The sequence below is a fragment of the Trachypithecus francoisi genome, unplaced genomic scaffold (genome assembly GCF_009764315.1).
Source record: "Trachypithecus francoisi isolate TF-2019V2 unplaced genomic scaffold, Tfra_2.0 Lachesis_group2, whole genome shotgun sequence".
In the NCBI taxonomy this organism is placed as follows: domain Eukaryota; kingdom Metazoa; phylum Chordata; class Mammalia; order Primates; family Cercopithecidae; genus Trachypithecus; species Trachypithecus francoisi.
In genome coordinates, this window is record NW_022681465.1 from 120,250,580 (window position 1) to 120,271,638 (window position 21,059).

The 21,059-nt window shown below is 49.7% G+C and overlaps 1 protein-coding gene across 1 annotated transcript; it reads right to left on the minus strand.

The window, feature by feature from the left end:
• Positions 1–1,453: 1,453 nt before the first annotated feature.
• STC2 (stanniocalcin 2) lies at positions 1,454–16,263 on the minus strand. Its single transcript, XM_033180322.1, has 4 exons — positions 14,736–16,263; positions 12,565–12,707; positions 9,921–10,132; positions 1,454–4,970 (listed from the first exon to the last, which is right to left on the minus strand). Exons 1-4 carry the CDS (start codon positions 14,884–14,886, stop codon positions 4,568–4,570), a joined length of 909 nt encoding a protein of 302 aa, XP_033036213.1. The 5' UTR covers positions 14,887–16,263; the 3' UTR covers positions 1,454–4,567.
• Positions 16,264–21,059: the final 4,796 nt, after the last annotated feature.

A 21,059-nucleotide genomic window follows, 5' to 3' on the forward strand; every position in this document is an offset into this window, starting at 1 on the left:
TCCCAGCATATTTGGAAGCTCTCTGACTTCTTCCTCCCACAGCCTAATAGTTCCAGAACAGTTGGATTGGAACAACCCCGGGGTTTAGAGGGAGGCAGCTGCATTTCTGGACTCATTTGGGTGCATTTAACCCATGTGTTCACACTTGGGGTACAAGAAGACAAGGCGGAGGGGTGCATTTGCATGCTGACTCTAGAGCTCACTAGCTTTGTGACTGGCTCCAGGCATATTAAATGTCATGAAGCCTCAGTTTCTTTATCTTTAAAATGGGTTTCAGAAATAATATCCCTAAAGCACCAGGCAAAGCATAGAGCACATGAGGGGTCCCCGGGAACCTGCAACTGTCCTGATGAGGGTGATGATGTTGGTGAAGAGTTTGGAGGAGCCTGGCTTCTCAGAAAGGTGATGGGGTGAGTTTAGTGAGGAAAGCTCCAGCTGCATGTTTCAGGAAAGCCAGATGCTCCCTAAATGCTTTGCCAGTGGTGCATGATAAGAACCTTATAAAAAATTATCCACATGCAAAGAAAAATGAGGAGGTTCCATGATTCTCCTGCTTCCCTTATCAGAACCAAAATTTGAGTCTTTGCTGAGAGCAAAGGTGAGAGCATTAACTTTTCTTTCCATTTTGAAGCAGAACTCCTTGGAGGCCTGGAACTATAAATATAAGAGTATAATTATTCTTTCCCCAAGCCTCGTGTAAAATAGGAATAACACTGATGGGTTTAACTTAAAAATAAACTTAAAGTGGAGATTCTAGGCCTCAAGTCGGGGAAGGTGTGTGGGCATAGGAGTCCTGATCTGAGTTTGAGGTCAGACCCCACCCCACTCACTAGCCACACAGTTTGGGACAAGGCTGTACCTCAGTTTCTTCACCTGTAGAATGAGGATGATGCCTATTATTTGTGGGACGTAATGAGGATGACGTAACGCATGCAAAATGCCTACTGTGGTGCCTGGCATGTAGTAGGTACACCAACAGCGGCACAAATTGCATAAACCAGGGGCTCTAGCTCTGTTCTGTTGTTGTGAGCAAGAGCTGGGGAAGAGGCAGTGGGCTTCTGTGTGTGCCAGGCCACTCAGCTGTTAAACTGGTGGTGCCTGCTGCAGGCTCAGTCTGAGAGAAGGGGTGGCCAGGCCACAGGGCAGACTCAAAGGTGAGACCAGAGTGAGCCTTGAGGACCTCCCTAATGGGGTGTGGGGGTGGTACTTCCTGGCCGACTGCGTGAAATTTATTCTCCTCCTTGTCTGAGTGACTCAGGCAGAGGCTTGGACAGAGTCCCTCTGATGGAGGAGAAGCCCAGGGTGGACCTCTTCATCTGGCTTCTCTCCTTGTAGGCTGAACATCCACAGAAGCATAGAATTCTCTTGACATACCAGTCCACTTGCTCACAGCTGTGCTCCCAAGCATTGGACATCAATGACCCTCTCAGACAATGATGCTACTCACGTGGAGGCCATTTATTTAAAACTTTTATTAATGCTTGAAGAAAAATAATGCAATGTGACAATGTACAGGTCCTGTTGCCTAAATCCGTAACAGAAACAGATATTATGACTTAGCAAGCTCACGTGGTGCCAATTCTGAGATCAGACGGGGTTGTTCCTCCTTAGGAAGTGGCCACTGGAAGCATTGTTTTTCCATGCTATTTCCGTGAAGCCTTTTACTTGGTTGAAGTTTAAATCTCTCCCTTTGTGTGTGTCTGACTATAGTTCTGGCCTGGTGTTTTCTATTTATTTAGTTTTAGATGTCAGCATTTTACTATACTTGGTCCTCTCATTTCAGAATAACAGGGCTATTTATTGATACAAAGGAGAGGTGTTCAGATCATCTTGTTAAGATGCAGAGCTCAAAATAAACACTAAATCTTTATTTGGAGATCCACATCCTTCCTCAAAGGAAGGCTCGTGAGTAAATTTGTATGCAGTATAAAGCCCAAGTAGAGGGTGTATTTTTAATGACTACTTTGCCTACATTTTAGATTGTGCAAATGTCTCAATCAATGCTTACAGAAATTTGGACCTTCCTCGGTGTGGAGCAGAAGACCCTGAGCAATAAATACTATTGGATGCTTCCAGTAACATTAGGGACGGGATTGAAATGCTATCTACCTGACTTCTGAGAACAAACCAGTGGCGTGAAAAACATACAACAGAGATCAGTAAATGGGCTCAAATGAACACAGTAAGCAATCTTATGCCTTGGGGGAAAACACAGAGATAATAAATACAAATGACAAATATTTACATTAGAAGCAACAAATGGGACATCAGTAGGCGAACACATAAAACATTTACACGGAGGAAAATGGAAAAGTGATGCCTTTCACACATCCAGTCCAGGAGCTGGCGGACAAATGAACAGCTGACTCAGCAACGCGGGAGAACGTTATTGCTTTAGCTTTTGAGTGATGTCAGTAAAACAGTCAACGTGCCTGCCGTGGTGGCTCACTGCAGGAGACGGCCACGGTTTACACTCGTTCCCATGGCAGAGCCTGACACACAGGTCCTCCTCCCCCCAAGGGCAGAGCTGGATTAAGTGCACCAGCTCTTCTGTTCTCTGCAGGCCCAGATCTTGCTGGGTGCTGGGGGGCCCGGTGGCGGGGGTTGGAGGTGGGGTTTCCTCCCCTCCCCCAACCAATGATTCTCCCCCACCCGGGCATGGATCAAGAAAGACTGGAACTGGATTTGGGTCACAGAAATACTAGCTGCGTTTTGGTTGAAGGCATTCCCCAGGAACAAGTCATTTTAGAGCAGATACACTTAGTTTCTTGGTGTCTGGCTTCAGGTTGCCTTGAGGAAGAGCTGAAGAGTTGACAGATAAGGATGCATATGCTTTTTGGCCCACTCACTAGAACAGAGATCAGTAAACTGTGTCCTGTGAGTGAAATTCAGCTGGGGGCCGTTAAATAAATCTTCCTGGAAGGGAGCCAAGCCCTCTCGTTTGTGTGTTGTCTGTGGCTGCTTTTGTGCTAGGATGGCAGAGTTGAGTAGTTTCGACAGAGACCTCATGGCTCGCCAAACTGAAAGTACTGGATTCACTATCTGGCCCTTTGCAGACAATGTTTGCCGACCCCTGCTCCAGAAGAGCCCAGCCCAGAATACCAGGCCACTCCCCACAATACCAGCTCCTGCTTGAGAAAGGATAGGCTTTAATTTGATGGCCTATTAGGAAGAAAAGGCCTATTTAGGTGATGTTTTAAATAACCCAAGAAACTCACTGCGGAGACTTTAAATGAAAATCCTCACTCTCCTTTCCTCGTATTTTTATTTCTGTCTCTTCTCTCTGCCTTTATTTGTCCCCTTGGACTCCTCTCCTTGTTGCTAAATTTCCAATTAGGATCTGGAAAATCCTGTTCCTTAGAGATTTTCAGCAGTCTCCTCGATTTTATGTAAAAGGTCAGCATTTCCTGATGGGAATTACTAAGTAGTCTTCATTCTCTTCTTTCCTTTCCCATCCTCTCACATGGAGAAGCCAGGTTTCCAGCTGGGCCTCCTGGAATCGCCAGGACGCAGCTTTACCAATCTTGGCTGAGGGTCAAGGTGAGATAACAAAACCCTGAGGGAAATTTGTCAGTTGTACTCCCCATGTGTGCATTTTCCTCCGGGTGGAAGGTTTCCCCCAAGTGGGCAGGAGTGCGGGTCAGGCAGTCAGATGTATGGCTATGTCGCTGTCTGATAGCTTTTAAAATAGAACTTAACAAACAAACAAACAAAAATCAGCCTCAAAGGATGGGCTTTTTTTTTTTTTTTTAAACCCCTTTGAGCTGGTTTTAATGACCCAGTTGCTTTGTTTGAAAGCCATTTATTTAGACGACAGATATGTAGATATAACTGGATAAATAAAAAAGTGAAATCGAGATTTGAAGCAGTGGTTCAAATATAAACTTATAGGGACCACTCCCTTGGACAGTGTCCCCCCAGCCCAGACAGAACAATGGCTCAGAAATTACACATAGAAATGACACTCCTCCCCCCACCCCCGCCAAGAGCTCTGAACCTCAAGGTCCCACACAAGAAACTGAATTTCAGTTTGGCACCAAGCACCCCCTCGGCCCCTGCCTCCTCTCCACCCTTCTCCTGCATTCTAAGCGGTATTTATTTTTACATTCACTCCTGTCCTGGAATCCAGCCGCCCTGACTTCCGTGGAGACAGCACCAGACACTGCTGCACCAGAAGCTTCGGGGCGGGGCCCAGCACCCACTGTGTGGCCCAGGTCCGGGGGCCCTGCCTTACCTTGCCCCTCCCTGGTTCACCTCCCCCACAAAAGAGCGGCCGACACCCACTGGCTCCACAGATGGAAAGAAGACAAAGGTACAAGGATAACGCGGGCGCGCTCCCTTGAGTACGTGTAAGTGCAGAGTTCACCAGGTATCCCCCGAGACCCCACGGCCCCAGGGGTCTCCATCTCACCTGTCCGTTCCGCGAATACACACCTCGATGAAGTCCACAGTCCCCACAGAATCCTGTGTGTGACATCCCCCCTCTCTAATGGTAAATGTTTTGGAATGTCCATAGATAAGAAAATGGACGGCGTGGAGGAAAGATTTCGCGGCCTGGCCTTTCATTTCACCTCCGGATATCGGAATACTCAGACTGTTCATCCTCCCACTCGCTGCTTCCAGAAGGTCCCTGAGCCCCAAGGCCCCCGACTCTGCCCCGGGCATGGGCGTTTGGGTGGCTTTTGCTACCTCGCTCACCCTTGGCACCTCGGCCAGTCTCCCTACTGCTGGGTTCTGGCGGGTGATGTCCTGCTTCCCCGTGGTGGGCCCTGGAGAGCTTGGCTCTGTCCACCTGGGGCTGGTGCTCAGGGGCCGCCGTGGGAGGCCTCTGGATGGCTGAGGTGCAGAAGCTCAAGATGGAGCACAGGCTTCCCCAGTTCTGCTCACACTGAACCTGCACGCTGTGGGTGATGGCCTCCTTCACCTCCTCCCCACAGGTCAGCAGCAAGTTCACGAGGTCCACGTAGGGTCTAAAGATTGAAAGCAGAGAGAGAGAGAGAGAGAGAGAGAGAGGCTGGGAATGGAGCAAGTCCCAAATGGACCACAGAGGGTAGGGGCAATGCTGGGAAGGAGGCATGGCCAGTGCTTGGCCAGTGGAAGGTCTCTCTCAAATGACTTCAAGCCTTTTCTCATAGTCTATGGAGTACTGGCCTCAACCAACACTTATTGGGTGGCCATTGTGTCCCAGGCTCACAGGTGCATAGGGTAAGAGCTTATGGCTCTTAGGATGAGCGCTTAGGACCCTAAAAGGAAGACCCTCTGGGGAAGGTGAGAAATCTGGGCGGCTGCGGGAATAATGGCAGGAGAGTTCTGGGTGCCTAAAGGCACCCAGAACTAGGTGAGTTTCAGCTAGAGTGGAGATGGCTCTGGGGTCCAGTGGAATCATAATTAGGCAAATGGTGCGGGGCCTTACATAGACTCCCAAACAGAAGATTCTTTTTGGTAGGGAAGAGGAAACCATGAAGGTTTAGGGCCATGTGCCCTCTGTGAGAAGCTGCCAAGAAACCATTTTCCCCATGTTTGCATTTGCCCCGGATTTAGGCTCAAGATGAAGAAGGGTGTTTTTGGAAGTTATCGGATGCATTTCCTCCGCATCTGGAGGAGTATGGAAGAGCTGAAGTGGGAGGGAGGAAGACCGCCTGCCTGGGACGTCATTGCCCGTGCATGCAGTGACTCCCTCTCTCAGTAGCAGAGGCTGGGGAGTAGCTGTGGCCATCTACGCATCTTTATTCTTTCAGTCTGGGCTTCCTTAGATTGGAGTTGAAGGCTGGCGGTCAGGGGACCCTGTGTTTGGATTGAGAGACAGCTCGCTGTGCAACGAACTCGCCTTGTTCTGGAGGGCAGAGCCAGTTGCTCAGGCCATTCCGATTGCCTTGGGCTGTTCTTTAGGAAAACTGCTGGAAGAATTTACCCCAGGGGGTGGACAAGGTGTGCAGAAGGCAGGAGCATCTGCTTTTTATATTTACGGGTCCATCTGATAAGGAGTGTCCCCAGCAATGGGCTCTCATGGGTCACTCACTGAGCTTTTGTTTTAACTTCTCACTGGCCTTTAAAACCCCCCAAGGTGGGTATAGAATGCTTCACATGGCTAACCAGCATTCCTGGGCAGTCCTCGCTGGCAAAGTTTCTGACCTATCTGACCATAAGCATTGCAGCTGTGGGCCATCACCTTGAGCAGGGAAGTCACCCTGGAATGTGAGGTCATTCACAACAAGGAGCAACCCGGTTTGTCCTCCCTAAGTCTGGGCCACCAGAGAGGCTGCGTTACAGCCCATGGAGCCTTTTCTTTGCAAGCTGGCAGCTGTTGCTATGTGGAAAGAGCAGACGGTATTTTGAGATGTGTGAAGTAGTTTACTGCATTTTTATTAATTAGTCCTCCAGTTGGAATTGAGTGAACTGTCCTCATCTCATGGATGTAAAAACTGAGAAGAGCAGGGAGAAGGTGGCTTTTGGAAGCTTCTGGGCTTCAGGGCCCAGGGCTTGGCTGAGAGCAGAGCAGAGAGGAGGAATGCTCTGGCTGATAGAGATCAAGCTGCTGTTTAGGGCCAGTTTGATGACTTTGGAGTCAGCAAGTCTGTGCATGGTCGCTGGGCAAAGGGCTGTAAACCCTCTAAGGCAGGCCCCTGACAACGCAAGAAAACCTAACGCTGTCTCCTCGGACTGCCCTGAGGTGGGCATGCAGGAGGCAATATGAGGGAAATGTTCCACGAGTGCTTGTTTTCTTCTATTTTTTGAAAACTAGAAGCTGCCTCCGGAGTTCAAGTTCACTGAGTGTGTCTGCTAAAGCAGCAACGGGATTTTAGCACCTGACAGTGCCTGCCACGGCACCAGGGCTAGATGAGCACACTGCAGGGGTGAGTGTCTGTCTTTCTGAGATACTAACTGGATGCTGTCTTCAAGCTTCTTGCCCCAGATTAAGGGGAGGGCTGTCTTGGGGATATACAGACTGTCTCTCTTTCGCCTTCTCTGCCAGGGTGTTCTGTCTGCCAGATGAGCCCCCAGAAGCCCAAGGTGGATCTGGATCCGAGAAGCCTGGACGAGCCCATGCTCTCCTCTGCCCTTGGCCCTCTTTCTCTCCAGGAGGAAGCTGTGAACTGCGGGGAGGGATGTGTGTGCCGAACCAAGTTAATCTAAGCCGTGTTCCGAGCTGGCATGGTGCCTTCTCAGGCTGCAAGCTCAGCCCGTGTCTAATGACAAAGTCCAGCTCGTTCAACTGGGTGTCAGCAAGGCTAAAGGATTTTAAAAAATACTTGGAGGGGGATGTGCCTGGAGCCTGCCAGCACCCAGCAACACGGGGAGTGGGGGTCAAGCCAGGCCGGCTGCAGCTAGGGGGAGACAGATGCTATGCAGAAAGTGGGGCGGGCAGGACGGGGTGAGGGGAACGGAGAGGAAGAGCTTAAAAAGAGCAGCATTAATTGGGGGTGAGTGTTCTGGTGTGGATGGGGGTTGGGTTGAAGAATGGAGTGGTGCAGATTCTGGGGTGACTGTGATTTCCTCATCTCTAAAGTGAAAAGCAAATTCAGTTCTCTTTTTTAATTTTTTTGACCAATACCACACATTCGGAAATGACCTTCTTGATATTTGGGGACTGATAAGATACTTTAATCAGTTAAGATGCTTGAAAAAAAAAACAAAACTAAAAAGCAGGCAGTTCAGCTAGAAGTATAAGTCGATGCACTGCCACATCATGGCTTCAGAAGGAAAGGTAATGGGGGCTTTTGGGAAGCTGGAGTTAGTGGAGACCCCTGCCTAGAGATGACTTAGGGGGAAGTAAGAGGAACAGCATGTGACCAGGCTTCTTATATGGGCTGCCTGCATTTCCAGAGCAGGCTGGGGTAGGGGGTCATAGGCTCATTCTGAATGGTGTGAGGAGACCATGGCCCCGAGGGCCACATTCCCAAGAAGAAGACACTAGAAGAAGGCTTTACCTTCTACTTAATTAAGGGGAGGGGGCGGGACTTCCAACCTTCAGTTTTCCCAAAGAATACTTTTCTCCAAGAAAGATAGTCTTCCTGTGCTCCAGGCATGCATTATAGCCTTATAAACTAGGAATGGGCCCCATCACCCACCCATTCCTGAGGCCAGCAAACTTTCTCTAATGGGGGACAGGGCTGGAGGCGAGTGAAGCTCATGGCATTTCCTAGCCATGGGGCATTTGTCTCTTCCAGAGGCACCTGAAGGAAGGGAATTTTAGAGTGTTCTCCTTGTGTAATGGGGATATATTTGATAAAAGGACAAGAAGCCCACCACATGTGGGGAGCTGTGAGACCTTTCAGGTCTAGCAGGGAGACTATAGGCTGAGAGCAAGTTTGAAGACTGTTCCTGACGACTGGCTAGAGTCATGTATATCAGCAATTCTGAAGCTTAAAAGCAGGAATCAAACCTCAGTGCGAGTTCTCTAATGTCTTAGCTTCACTTTCCTCCTCTTGGGCATAGTAATTTCTATCTTGTAGCATTTTTGGGGAAGATAAATGAGATAACCCATGTAAAGGCCCTGGCCAAGGGCCTAGCACATTAAAAAAAAAAAAAAAAAAAAGACAGCTATCATTGTTGATGATGCTGTGGCTGCTACTGTTCCCCTACAAATATTTGAAGGATAAAAAATATTTTGTAAGGCATTAGCCTAATTCAAGGAAAATACAATATTAATTTGCTTTTGGCAAGAGCTTCCTGCAGAGTTTTGCCATGAATTGTATGATTCTAACACTGTACCAAGGGTGTTGCAAGATGCCTATGACCTTACAACCAAGTGGAAAGAGACAGGAGGTGGTTGCTGTTCTCTGTCATCTGAGTGGTGTTGGTGTGGTAGGGACATAACTGGAAGAAGGTTGTGGCACAAACTGAGGATCAAGAGTTCATAAAATTATACTGATTTGGCTCAATGAGTCACCATGGAGAGACCAACAGTGCCATCAAACTGGTAATGACTTGTACAAAACTGCTTGGCTAGTGGCTTTCTTTCTGCCCTGTGTCTCTGAGGAAAGAGCCATTGTCAATATTAAAAAAAACATTCATCTTTAGGGGCTCCTGGCCCTGCCTCATGTTAGGAACAATTGTGTACCAACGTGCTTTACCATGCTGCAAAATTTAGGATCCTATAGCGGAAATATTTTGTAAGGAATGATGCATCCTGATTTTATCATTGAATTTCAAGTATTGGAATAAGTAAGTTCACATTTCCTTGTTTTGGCATAAAAGCGTTTAGCTGATGAAAGTTTTTGGCATTTGTTTTGCATTTTTCTGAGAGGGCACTAATGTATTAGAGAAGGTGAACTCAACCTTCTAAGGGAAAGGAAACTTAAGGAGGCAGGAAAAGCATCTATAGCTCTGTTTTCGGCATTTGAGAGTATAGGTTCTGGAGCCAGACTGCTCAGCAGACTGGAGCCAGGTCCCAAGCCTGGCTTTGCCTGTCACTAGCTGTGTGAGCTTTGCCTTAGTGAGTCTCAGTTTTCTCATTTGTCAAATGGAGGTGACAAGGGCTGTTGTGAGGATCAAGTGAAAAATTCACAAGGAGCTCTTAGCCCAGTGCCTGGCACTTGGTAAATATTCAACCAATGTTATTAGCAATCTGCTGTCAGTAAGGACACCTCTACAGCTACTCAGAATATTCTGAGAGCTAGTGGGTTCTTGGCTAAGGGGAAGATGAAGAGCATTTCTGAATCGACACATTTCATTCTTAGTAAAACGATTTCCATTTCTGTTGCTTGTGATTTTGAGACTGATGAGGGAATTCTCTCTTTTCCTGAAAGCCAGCAGGAAAGGGGCCTTTTAGGAGAGTCAGGGTAGCTTTCTGAAGTAAATGGAAACCTCCATTTGACAGGCATTCAACCTCTAGGAGCAACGCTGCTCTCCTCCCATACACCTTGCCGTCCTTGGTGGGTGGCCCTTCCACCCCAGGCCCTCTGTGGGGCAGTACTCACTCGTGCAGCAGCAAGTCCTTGAAATGGATCATCTCTACTATCACCCGGGTGTTCTCCTGGGCAGCCGTGCACAGGTCGTGCTTGAGGTAGCATTCCCGCTGCAACTGGAACACCATTTCCCTGATGGCCGGGCACTTCCGGCTTATGCAGCCGAACCTGTGCCGCAGAGCATGGGCCTTACATTTCAAGGCGTCTTTGATGAATGACTTGCCCTGAGAACACACAGGCAGGGAAGGGAGAGAGGGGCAGAAAGCAGGAGACCTCATTACACGCTTGGACATTTCAGCCCTTCCTGGGCTTACACAGGATATTCCTGACATCAGAACCCAAGGCCCCGCCAGAGATGGATGTCCTCCCAGGTGACAGGCAATGCCACATCAGAAGGCATGTCCAGAGTGACATGACACCCCCAGCACTTGGCAACAAGGGATGTTCATTCTGTAGACTAACACATCTTCCTCCTTCCTCCCCAGCTACTCTGTGAGTTTCCCTCCAACGGGGGCTTCCGTGGCTATATGTCTCTCAGGTAGCCCCGTGCTGGTTGTTTGGTGACAACTTTTCTGGAACACAAACGGAATTTGGCCAGACACAAATCCATAAATCCTTCACGGTTCTCACAAGCAGTTTCCCCTAGGTGGAAGGTGCCTGCATGTCCAAATCTCATACTTTTCCTTTCTCTATTGATTCCAGGGGCGACACCAAGATTGACTGCTGACTGTGCCTCCCTTTCTGCCTCAGTGCCTCCCACGCCCCAAATCCATACCCTTGTCTCCTCCTACCCTACCAGGAAGAGCGTTCTTTTCCTTTTTGAAAATGACTCTACTCCTTTAAACTGTTCGGATTATTGCCTCTAAAAGGCCGGCCTGGCACCCTGCCTGGCAGCATCTGGAGTCTGAACTGCCGCACTGGCGGCCCCTCCCCCACACTCCCTGCCTCCGAGTGGCGAAGGCAGCCAGGCATACATCTGGCCTGCAGTTCTCTTTCCTGGCAACCCCGTTTGATTGTGCTTATCCTAGAAAGGAGACAGCTGTTGGGGGTTTGGAGGCAAGCTCGGTGCTGCTCCCTTATCAACCTCCCGCGGCCCGGAGGCATTGTGGGATGCCTACCCAGGAATCCCCACACCCCACATTACTATAGAAACAAGCTGTCGTCGGAGAGGTCACCCCTCTGTTTTTAGACAGACCCGGAAGTCACTGAGTTGAGAAAGTAAATGGGTTTAGGTTGGAAGTGGGAAGCCAGCCAGCACATTTATTTTGGTTCTCTCTTTAGCAGCCATAGAAATGTCTACAGATAGCATCGGATCTCTGAAAAACCATGTGGCCTGAGCACCCTCCCTGTGGCCCCCTCTCTTTTGACTCTCTAGCCAGAGCCAAACGGAATGGAGGGCAGGGTGTGCCCGTTTATTAAGCAGTTATGTGCTAAGCATCGACTTGAAAGGGATGCCTCTAACTTGAGAACATATTCCTGTTGGTTGAGAAAAAAAGAGGAAGATGAATTTATGCGAGGGCTGTGGCAATCTGTTCTTGGTATTCTTCCCTGACATCCTGTGGGATTGCCCTTAAATACACGTCTTTCCTCCGGATTTCCTATTACGTTTCCTAATTCCCGTTAATCCAGAGTGATGCTTTATTAGGGAGCCTCAAGGAGTTCAAAGTTCTACCTCTTTCCTTCCCTGGTTTCAGTTTCCCCTCTGGCCACTGCACATCCTCTGCAGTTTAGGCTGCCTGCCCTGTCATCACCTCCCTTCCTTGTTCCCAGGCACTGCTTTGTCAGGCTCACTACTGTATGTCATGGATGGGGACTGGTGACATCCATAAATCTCACCTAAACTGATGGCCACCTCCAAATGTTGGCATTGCTCTCCAATGAACCAGGAGAGAGGTTTCTGAGATATAGTAACAGGGCATTTCAACAGGGCATATAAGTCGCCAGGGAGAACACGAAGAAGGTGAGTCTGAAGCCACGTGCCATCTAAAAATGAATTTGCGTTGTTGGCACTGGAGCCATAGGTGGCTTGTTGTGTTCCTGCCTTGCCCTGAGCAGCAACTCCACGTTGCCCTTGGGACCCTGGGATAACCGAAGTGGGTCAGGCCCTGACTATATTTATTACATAGAGCAAAAGGAAAGTGTGGAATTGAAGGACTCGATCAGGGTTTTGACCTGACAGGTTGGGAGAGAAGGATCTGCTACTCAGGAGGAATAGAAGTCTGCTCTTTCAGAGGTCCTGAGTTATTTGGGTTGCCTGTACACACACCACATGACGGATTTCTACACACTTTGTGTCTCATTTCCCTAGTAGGTGAAAATGGCTTCTGAAATGTATAACTGGGGGTTCTTGCCCCTACCTCTCATGCAATGGGCTTTGGAGACTGAGTTCTGGGTGGCCAGACACAGCGTGTCCCCTCACAAGGTGTTTATTATTTATTAAGACATTGGTCTCCAGTCCACCCTGCCTGTGTAGACACAGCTTATGAGTGCAGAGGGGAGACACTGGAATAATGTTTTATACCTAGACTGTTGCTTGCAAGCACTGAAACACACCACAAGGAACAGCAAAGGAAGTTGGTTAACAAGGCTTTCCAATGAACATTTCAATCATGCACGCTCACCCCAAAGATTCTTCATGCTCTGGATGGATTTTTACCTGGGCATCAAATTTTCCAGCGTTGTGCAGAAAAGTCATGCAAATCCCATGTAAGCCCCGAATCTCACAAGAATTGTTCTCGAAACATTCAAACACGCCACACCCCACATCGCCAGCGTTGACCAAACAGTGCTGGATCTCCGCTAAAAGGAAAATCACATACAAATATATACAAAACTCTAACCCATGCTGGGCAATGCAGAGAGGTCGTTTGAAATAAAAGTTAGTAACAACTCAAGGAAAATTTAAGGAGGAAAAAAGAGTTAGTAATGACTATTTCAAGACCTAGAAAGCCTGGGAAACAAAATTTCCTCCTTTAATCTACTCATGAAAAATATCTCTATTTGTAAATATTTGTAGAAAAGAGCCAAAAATTACAAAAATTACAACCAGAAGGCTGGTCTGAGCATTCCTCCTTTTCATCCTTTCCATTTTATTAAAGTATTTGTGGCAATACTTAGTTTGAGAGCAAAATATATTTCAGCTTTTTAAACCCACAGACAAAAATAAAATTTTGAGTCGAACTGTACTTCATCAATGAAGTACCCTTCTCTACTTGATCTGTAGAAGTTGCTGCTATTAAATTACAGCCATTTGCTTCCTGACACCCAAATGACAGCATCTAAAAAGCAGTTTCAATTCAGCTTTATGATTCAACACCTAAAAATCAAAACAAAATTCCTATTAAGGCAGTGCCTCCCAACCCTTCGCATTAAAATACCAGCTAGGGAAGCTGCGGTTGGCTAGCAGGCTTAGGAGTGGAGTCAGATGGGGGCAAGCCTTCAGAAACGCCACTATCCGCCGTTGCAGGCTCCTTTTAATTAGGGATGGGGTGAGGTATATCACCCAATCCCCTAGAGCTCCCTGTGCCTCGGAGGGAGCTTACAGCTCTTCACCGAACGTGGCCCCCATTCCTCTCTCGGAAAGGGCAGACGGAGGGAGTTAACTGTCAGGCTGCAGCGTGCAAAACCTCTTCCCTCCCTTCCCACTACCCAAGTCTCTGATTTAAACCAACCACAAAATTACATCAGAAAAGTATATTTTGGAAGAAGGGCGGGGTCGGAGCAGATAATCCGCATCAGATTAAATCCAGCGAGAGAATGAGGGGCGTTTATTGTTGAGGGTCCCCAACCACCGAGAATCACGTTCAGTTCTCAGAGGAAGCGCCAGAGGAGGGGGAGGGTGGGCGAGGGTCTCGGGGTAGTGGGGGTGCCGGCCCCAGCATGTGGAGGTGACAGGCTCCGTAAGACCCCACGTGCCGCCGGGGCAGGACCGCGCAGGGCCGCGATTCACTCACTTGGGGCGTCCCTAATGGGCACTCGTGCATTCTTGCTCGTGCGGTGAGCGCACGCACGCCGTCGCGTTCACACGGCCCCCCAAAGTCGGGGGAGGGGTCGTGGAGCGAAGGAGCTGTAAGCAGATTTTCTTTCTCTTTCCGAGCTGGGAAAAGGGCCAGCCCCGTGCCCTGCACGCCTGGCTCTGCTTTGTAGCTTGCTGGTGAGCCAAGAGCCGATCGAGCAGAGGGGGCGCACGGTTCGGGTCATGTCACCATTTCTTGGCTTGCTGACCTGGCCAGGAGCTGGGGATGGCAGCAGCACCGCGGAGGTACGCTTTGCGCCGCCCCCACGCTCCCTTCCGAAAGCAGTGCTCCCAGGGGGAAAGTTCGCAGTGCCATCTGTCTCGCCGGCAAAGTTCTGGGATGTCGGGCATCTTTTGAGGAGGGGGAAGACGCGGCACTCTTACTGAGGCCGTCAGGCTGGGAAGAGAAGTTCTCCGGGTGCAGGGCGCAGCCCAGCTCCGGGGACCCTCTGTGCCTCCCGCGTGCCGGCCGGGATGAAGCGCGCTTTGCACCGGACCCGGGACTCGGGGGCGGGGGATGGCGCTGCCAGCGTCAGACGCTGCCTCATTTCCCCTCGACCCTGGGGAGGACAGCAACAAGTCGTGCCCCAGCCATTTCATCACCCTTGCTAGCACGTGCAGATTCCGGGCGCTCGGAGCCCGGCGCGGACCTCGCCTTGCCTCGCGCTTCCCTTTGCACGTCCCGTGCCATCCCAAGAGTTTGCGTGGCCGTGGGTGGGCCCCTGGCTCCCGGCGAAACGCCTGGGGCGCGCCGCGTGGGTGCACGGTGTCCTCTCCCAGTAGCTCCCGGTTGCGGGGGCACATGCACTTACCTGTATTCTGCAGGGACAGGCGGCCTTTCTGCTGGGAGCTCCTGTCTTGGGGACCCTCGGGTGGGTTGGTGGCGTCGGTCCCTCGCGCCGGGTCAAAGGTGGCCAACACCAAAGCCAGGGTCATGAAGTGGCCCAGCCGTTCGGCACACATGGTTCTTGGTATTAACCTCCCGCCAGGAGACCTGAATCCTTTATGCTCCCCTCCTCCTCCTCCTCCTCTTCCTCCTTCGCCGCTTCCCCTCCTCCTCCCACTCTTCCTCTTTGCTCGCCTTTTCCCTCCTCCTCGCGGCCGCGGCTCGGATAGAGGTTACCCAGCGCCCTCACGTAGCTCTCCGGAGAGCATGTGACCAGGCCGTTAGCAGCGCCGCGAGTGCCCGGCAATGGCAGAGATGGTGCCTCAAATATCCCTGGAAGCTCTGGTGTCACTTGAATGAAGGAGTCGAGCAGGTGTTGTCCCGGCGGCTGGACCAATCCGAGACCCCGGCCCTTTTGACAACACGGCCGGGAGGCGGGGCCTGCGCTCAACTACTACAGGAGGAAGCCGAGCTCCGCTGGGAGCGCCGGACAAAGTTGCCGACCTGGCGGCGGCCACGCGTTTGCGTGCCTGTGTATGAGTGTGTGTGAGCGCGGCCGGAGATGCGTGCGTGTGCGGGTGCTCCAGGGCAATGGTCGAAAGGACTGTAGAATATAAACGCGAATCCAAGCTCCAGTTGCTGTTAAAGGGGGACGGTCTGCTCTGGGACAGAGTCCCTCGGGCCCCTGGCTCGCGTCACACCCGCATCGGGTTGGGAAAGTTTCCTCTTTCCGCCTTTTGGAATTCAGTGAGATTCTCAGCCCAGAGGACTTAATAAATTGAAGCAGTTTCCCGGGCACAATGATGCTGTGGGCCAACTGAGCACACATGGGAATTCCTGGCCTTGTGACACTTTGCATTAAAAAGAACCCCACGATTGAAGATAGGAGGAGAAGTACTAGATATAGGATTTGGTCTGAGCAACTGCCCTATCTTCCCGCTTTGGTGGGCCGTGCAACACCTGGAGTGTCGTTTCTCGTCCTTCCCCTGATCCAGACGCATTCCAGGCTGGGCTGCAGGGATCCAGGTGACAGTCGGGACTTGCATCATTTCCAGGAGGGTGGCAAGGAGGCCCAAGGCAGCCCTGAGTCAGCCCGCCGCAGAGCATCGCGTGCCCGGAGGCCAGAGCTTGAAAGACAACTTTACGCGTCTCCAAACACACTCCTGCATTTTCTCAAAGCGCTGCTCGCCACCCCGCTCTGGGTTCCCTTTTACTCTCCAGTCATCTGATGGAAGTGGTGAGAACAAAAACAAAGACAAAAAAGCTAAATCCGGGGAAATTATCTCCATCTCCTCCCTTTTCTTGTTCGGCCCCCTCCCCAAGAACCGCCGGGTGGGGATAGCCCGGGCTACTTTCTCCCCCGGCCCGGGGAGGGAAGGAGAAAGTTGGGCGCCGCTTGGAGCGCCTCTTCCCCTGCTATGTGTGTACGTGTGCACGCTCACGTCTCCCCCGCGCCGGGGCCTGGGAAAGGAACTGCTCTCGGTCCCGTCACCCCACAGCGCAGCTCGGGGGGCTCTCAGGGCTGAGGGAGGGCGGGGACACGACCGCCGCGACCGAGCGCCCCCGGGCACGCACCCGGCGTTGGCTCGCACTCGCCCCTCCCCTCGTCCCCACCCTCCTCCAGGAGAACAGGTGAGCCCGGGTACCAGCTCTCCATCCCCCACCCCCACCCCGCGCCCCGCCCGCGCCCTCTGCGGTAATGCGCCTGGGAAGTTTCATCACCCACTGCCCAGACGACGCGGCCCTAGGTCTCCGCGGCGGGGCGCACTGCCCGCCTGGTTGGGGCCGCCATGTGACACGGCTGGGGGAGGGGGTGCGGAGACACGCGGGCAGGTTATCTTTTGGCTGGCGCTTGACTTCCAAAGCTTTCCTTTCCTGTGTCCCGGCTGCACGCGGGCGTGGGGAAGGCGGAAGCGGGGTGCCAGGATGACCACCGCTGGCCGCAGCTGTCCGGAGTGTCGAGCTCTCCTGAGTCGGAAGGAAGGAGAGAAGGGGGTGGGGAGGGCATCTTCAGAGTGGGCTTCCCCTGGGCTGGAGCGCCAGGGAGCATCCATAAATGGTCACTTTGAAGGTCCGAACCTGCAGCGGTGGGGAAAAGCTGACCATCTATGCCCACTATTCTAATAGCAATTACTCCCCGCAACTTCGGATCTTTTGTGCAAGGACGTGCGGGTACAAATACATTAAAACGGCCAGTTCACATTGCCCACGCTGCTTTTGTTTGCGTAGTTAACTTAGCTTCCTTTATTAGTTTATGGAAAACCACCTCCTGTAGATCCTTTAAAACAAAGCAAGCAAACAAACAACACAGTGGCATTCTGGCCTCTCCTAACTAACTCTAAGGCTCTGAATTTCCTGAGAACAAGTGGCCATTTGGTCCCACTCCTGCTTATGGGTATAGCTGGGTAGACTTTCTTTCTATGTGGCCTCTTTTGTAGGTGAGAACATGAGCAATATTGACATTAAGAAGTCATCTGGTCACCTGTTTTTTTGAGAAGCAGAAATAGGATAGAGCTCCAGGGGGCAGGAGCAAGCCCTCCTTTGCCAGATGCAGTCACTGAGTGTACTGGGCAGAGGCCTCCCAGGATACCTGGAGCGATGGCCAGGCAGATGGAGTTCTCCCTGCTCCTGCTTTGCCCAGCCTTTGGCTAGGCGCTACCTTTTGCTACCATGGGGACCCTGGGGCTGCCCTCAGAGGACCTACATAGTTTCAAAGTTCGTCCTGAGGCTGTTTGCTTCTGCCTTACAAGGGACATTCCTGGTTTCCACCTGAGCCAACTGCCCCTTTGGAACCAAAAGAACACATAGTAGCTAGAATTGGAGGTGTTGTAAGCACAGGCACTAGTTCTTAAGGGTTTATCTCTGGGCCAGTTAGCCAAGTCCAAAGCATCCAGATAAGAATGCCCATCTCAGTCAGACCCATCATCTGCGAGTGATTCCCTTGCAGAATCACTAGGCAGTTTGCTGGGAATGCCAGTCTAGGCTGCAGGGGTAGAAGTGGGATGGGGGCTCAGACTGGTGACTTTGTTGTGATTGATTCCCCCTCTCTCTGGCTGATTCCTTTAGCTCTACAACTGGGGCCAAGTTTGGCAGACTGTGGCTGATGAGGGTGGGGCAGGAGACTGTAATACTAATCATTATTACTATCATATAGCTAACATGACTGGAGAACAGACACTGCACCACACACCACGCTCATGCCTTTGGTGTCCCTCCAGACCTAGGGCCCTCCCTAGATGGGGACTGAGACCTGGGAGGTCTCTTGGATGGACCAGCTGCTGCCACCCTGAGGTTCAGCAGCACCTGTCTGGATGGGCCCTCCTCCTCAATTTAACGCACAGGCAGCCATGAAGGGGCAGACGTGACCTACCTTGTGTCATCCAGGGCCTTCTGTGGTTGACACCTGGAGCCCACATTTTCCTGTCTAAATCCACTTTGCTAGTTACATGTGGTCAACACTGAGTGGCAGGTTTTGGGGGAGGGGGTATTTGGGTTAGACCATGAAGGATGGGAGAGGATAGTGACAAGTAGAGGCAAGGAAAAGAGTTGGCATGGGAGGTGGGAGGACCAGCAGGGGTAAATGCATGGAGAGGATCTGGTGGGATTTGTATCAGGAATAGGGGTTGCCCAGTTTGGTGTGAAAGTGGGGCATCAAACTGGGGAAGTCGGCCAGGGCATGTTGTCAAGGCTGGGGCCCCTTGTGACAAATCTGCGCTCCTCACGGAAGATCTGACGGTTTTTAAGGATGAGACTGTAGGGCACTTTAGACTAGGTTCTCTTTAGGAATTAGGAAATGCTCAGGGGCCCAGAGCTACCACTGTGGAGCAAGAGGAGAGGAGTGGGAAGGAATTAGTTGGAATCTTCACGTGCGTCTCGATGCCGAGCAAGACAGACGTGTTCTTGCTCGAGTGTGAGTCGAAGGGGCTTTAGCGTATGGGCACAGTTCGTGGGTGCTGAGTCAGTGATGTGCAAGTTGACACGTGCTGCCTGGTCCAGGCTGTCTGAGTTCCGGAACCTGAGTGGAGAACATGGCTTACACGTGGGGAGCTCCGCCCACTGCACGCCCCGCCCCCTTGGGGCCGACTGTCTGGGCTGATGGCACCACCTTATGGTCAGAGAGGGAACTGTCCGACTATACAGTCATGACCCTTGCCTGCCTGGAAGGCCTGTGGCTCTAATATTTGGTCTCCAGCCTTCTCCCTACTTTCCTTTCCTTTTCTTAGCAAATTAATTAATGCAGATTTAGTCAATCTCCTCACAACAACATGCTTTAATCCCCCCATCAAAGAGATCTCTTTCAAACTTATTTTCCCTCTTGCTCCCCTATCCTTTGCTGTTTTCCTTTGTGAGCCTCAAATTTACCCTAATCCTGGCTCCTGTGCATCATACTTGTATGAAGGAAAATGAAAAAAGGTATCAAGGTGAAACCAGACAGAAAAAAATAACAAACTGCTGCTATTAGGCCTCCCAAATTATCTTGCAAGCAGAGGTCTCTCCCTAAAAAACCTCCATCTCCCAGCACTTTGGGAGGCTGAGGTGGGTAGATCGCTTGAGCCCAGGAGTTTGAGACCAACCTGGGCAACATGACGAGACCCCGTCTCTACAGAAAATACAAACATTACCCGGATGTGGTATATGCTTGTAATCCCAGCTGCTTGGGAGACTGAGGTTCTGGGAGAATGGCTTGAGCCCAGGAGGTTGAGGCTGCAGTGAGCTATGATTGCACCACTGTACTCCAGCCTGGGTGACAGAGCAAGACCCTGTTCAATAAAAAAAAGCCTCTATCTTTGCTCTTATCTTTTTTTCATTAAACTGGTTATTTCATTAAATATAATTCAGGATAAAGGAGATTATATCTTCAATATTTGGGTTTGTTTATTCTTAATACTACAACCAAATTATATTCTACTAATTTATACCATAAAAGTACAGTGCCCAACAACACAATGAGTTAAGAAGGATTTTGTGGTGCTGGCCTGTAAACCTATCATATATAATATTGTTTCTTGGAAGAAAATATATTCTGGGTTCCCAAGACAACCAACTTTTGAAGTGTTGGAACACAATACTTTTGTGAACTGGGCATTTCTTCTGTGTCACAGATCAATAGTCAAACCATTAATGGATTGACTGGAAATACAAAAGATAAAAAAAGAATTAAAAAAAAACCCAAGAGAGTAGGAACACTGTATCCCTCACAATAAACCCATTTACTGGAAGGAACATAAAGTAGTAAACACTGGGCATCTGACTGTAGTCTGAGTTTTGTTAATGCCTTTCTCTGAAGCCTGAATGGTACCCCAGAAGGCCTCTCTGTTTTACATGGGTCTTAATTTTTGCTTCCTTGTATCTTGAGACAAACTCCAGGAGAACATATCCCAGGCAAGGGGCTGCCTGACTTCCATGGAGAGTGCTGGTTGGGCTGAGAGGCAGGCATTGTGGTACTGGAATAGTATGATAGAGCTCTCCTTGGGTGGGTTTTAACTTTGGTTGGGGAATGGTTGGATTTCAAGTGGCTGAAGGAAGAATCTTTTTGTGAGGCAGTTTTCTAGGGAGCCAGATTTTGAAAGCTTCAGGAAATGACCAAATCTATTAATGTGATATAACTTTCAGTATGTTATCAGGGTCCATTGAACCCAATTTTAGATTTTGAAGGTTTTTTTTTTTTTTTTCCTGAGAAGTTCTAAAAATTTGTAAGGATTGGTATTTCATGACTTTTGTTTGTTTTCAGAAGTCTTCTGAAGATGAAAGAAAGATAACATCTAGTTTTTAACAAAAATAGAATAAAACTCATTCTGTCTTGAAGTTACCATATGACCGTTGAAATAATTTATAAATTTATGATGTATCATAGGATCTCAGTGATCTTAATTTTCTTATAGCTTTAAACATCCCCCTTTGTATCACTCTAGAAATTATTTTGTCATTACTCATCAATTATTGCCAATTATGGTAAAAAAAAAAAAACTACTAAGAAAATGGGAGAATGATGAAATCACCTAGAAGGATGGTGCAAGAATGAAACAAATTATCACTGTTGTATCATTCTTCAGGTTTTTGATCACATTGCCCAAAGTATTACATCATTTCTTGAGAAAGTATAAAAGAAGATGGAGGACACCATCTTTGTAGACTTTTTCTTCTTGCTTTCACTAAATATAGTTGTAAATACAGCTATATTTTTCATTTTTCTGCACAAACTATAAAGAGAAGAAAAATGACAGAGGGAAATGTTGTACAATTATTAGTC

Excerpts from the sequence above, each read along its gene's own strand:
- STC2 (XM_033180322.1), bottom strand. The coding sequence starts at position 14,886 with ATGTGTGCCGAACGGCTGGGCCACTTCATGACCCTGGCTTTGGTGTTG. Across the intron at positions 12,708-14,735 it reads CCTGTCCCTGCAGAATACAG|CGGAGATCCAGCACTGTTTG; the intron begins GTAAGTGCATGT and ends TTTTCCTTTTAG. Across the intron at positions 10,133-12,564 it reads CTGGAAAATTTGATGCCCAG|GGCAAGTCATTCATCAAAGA; the intron begins GTAAAAATCCAT and ends GTGTGTTCTCAG.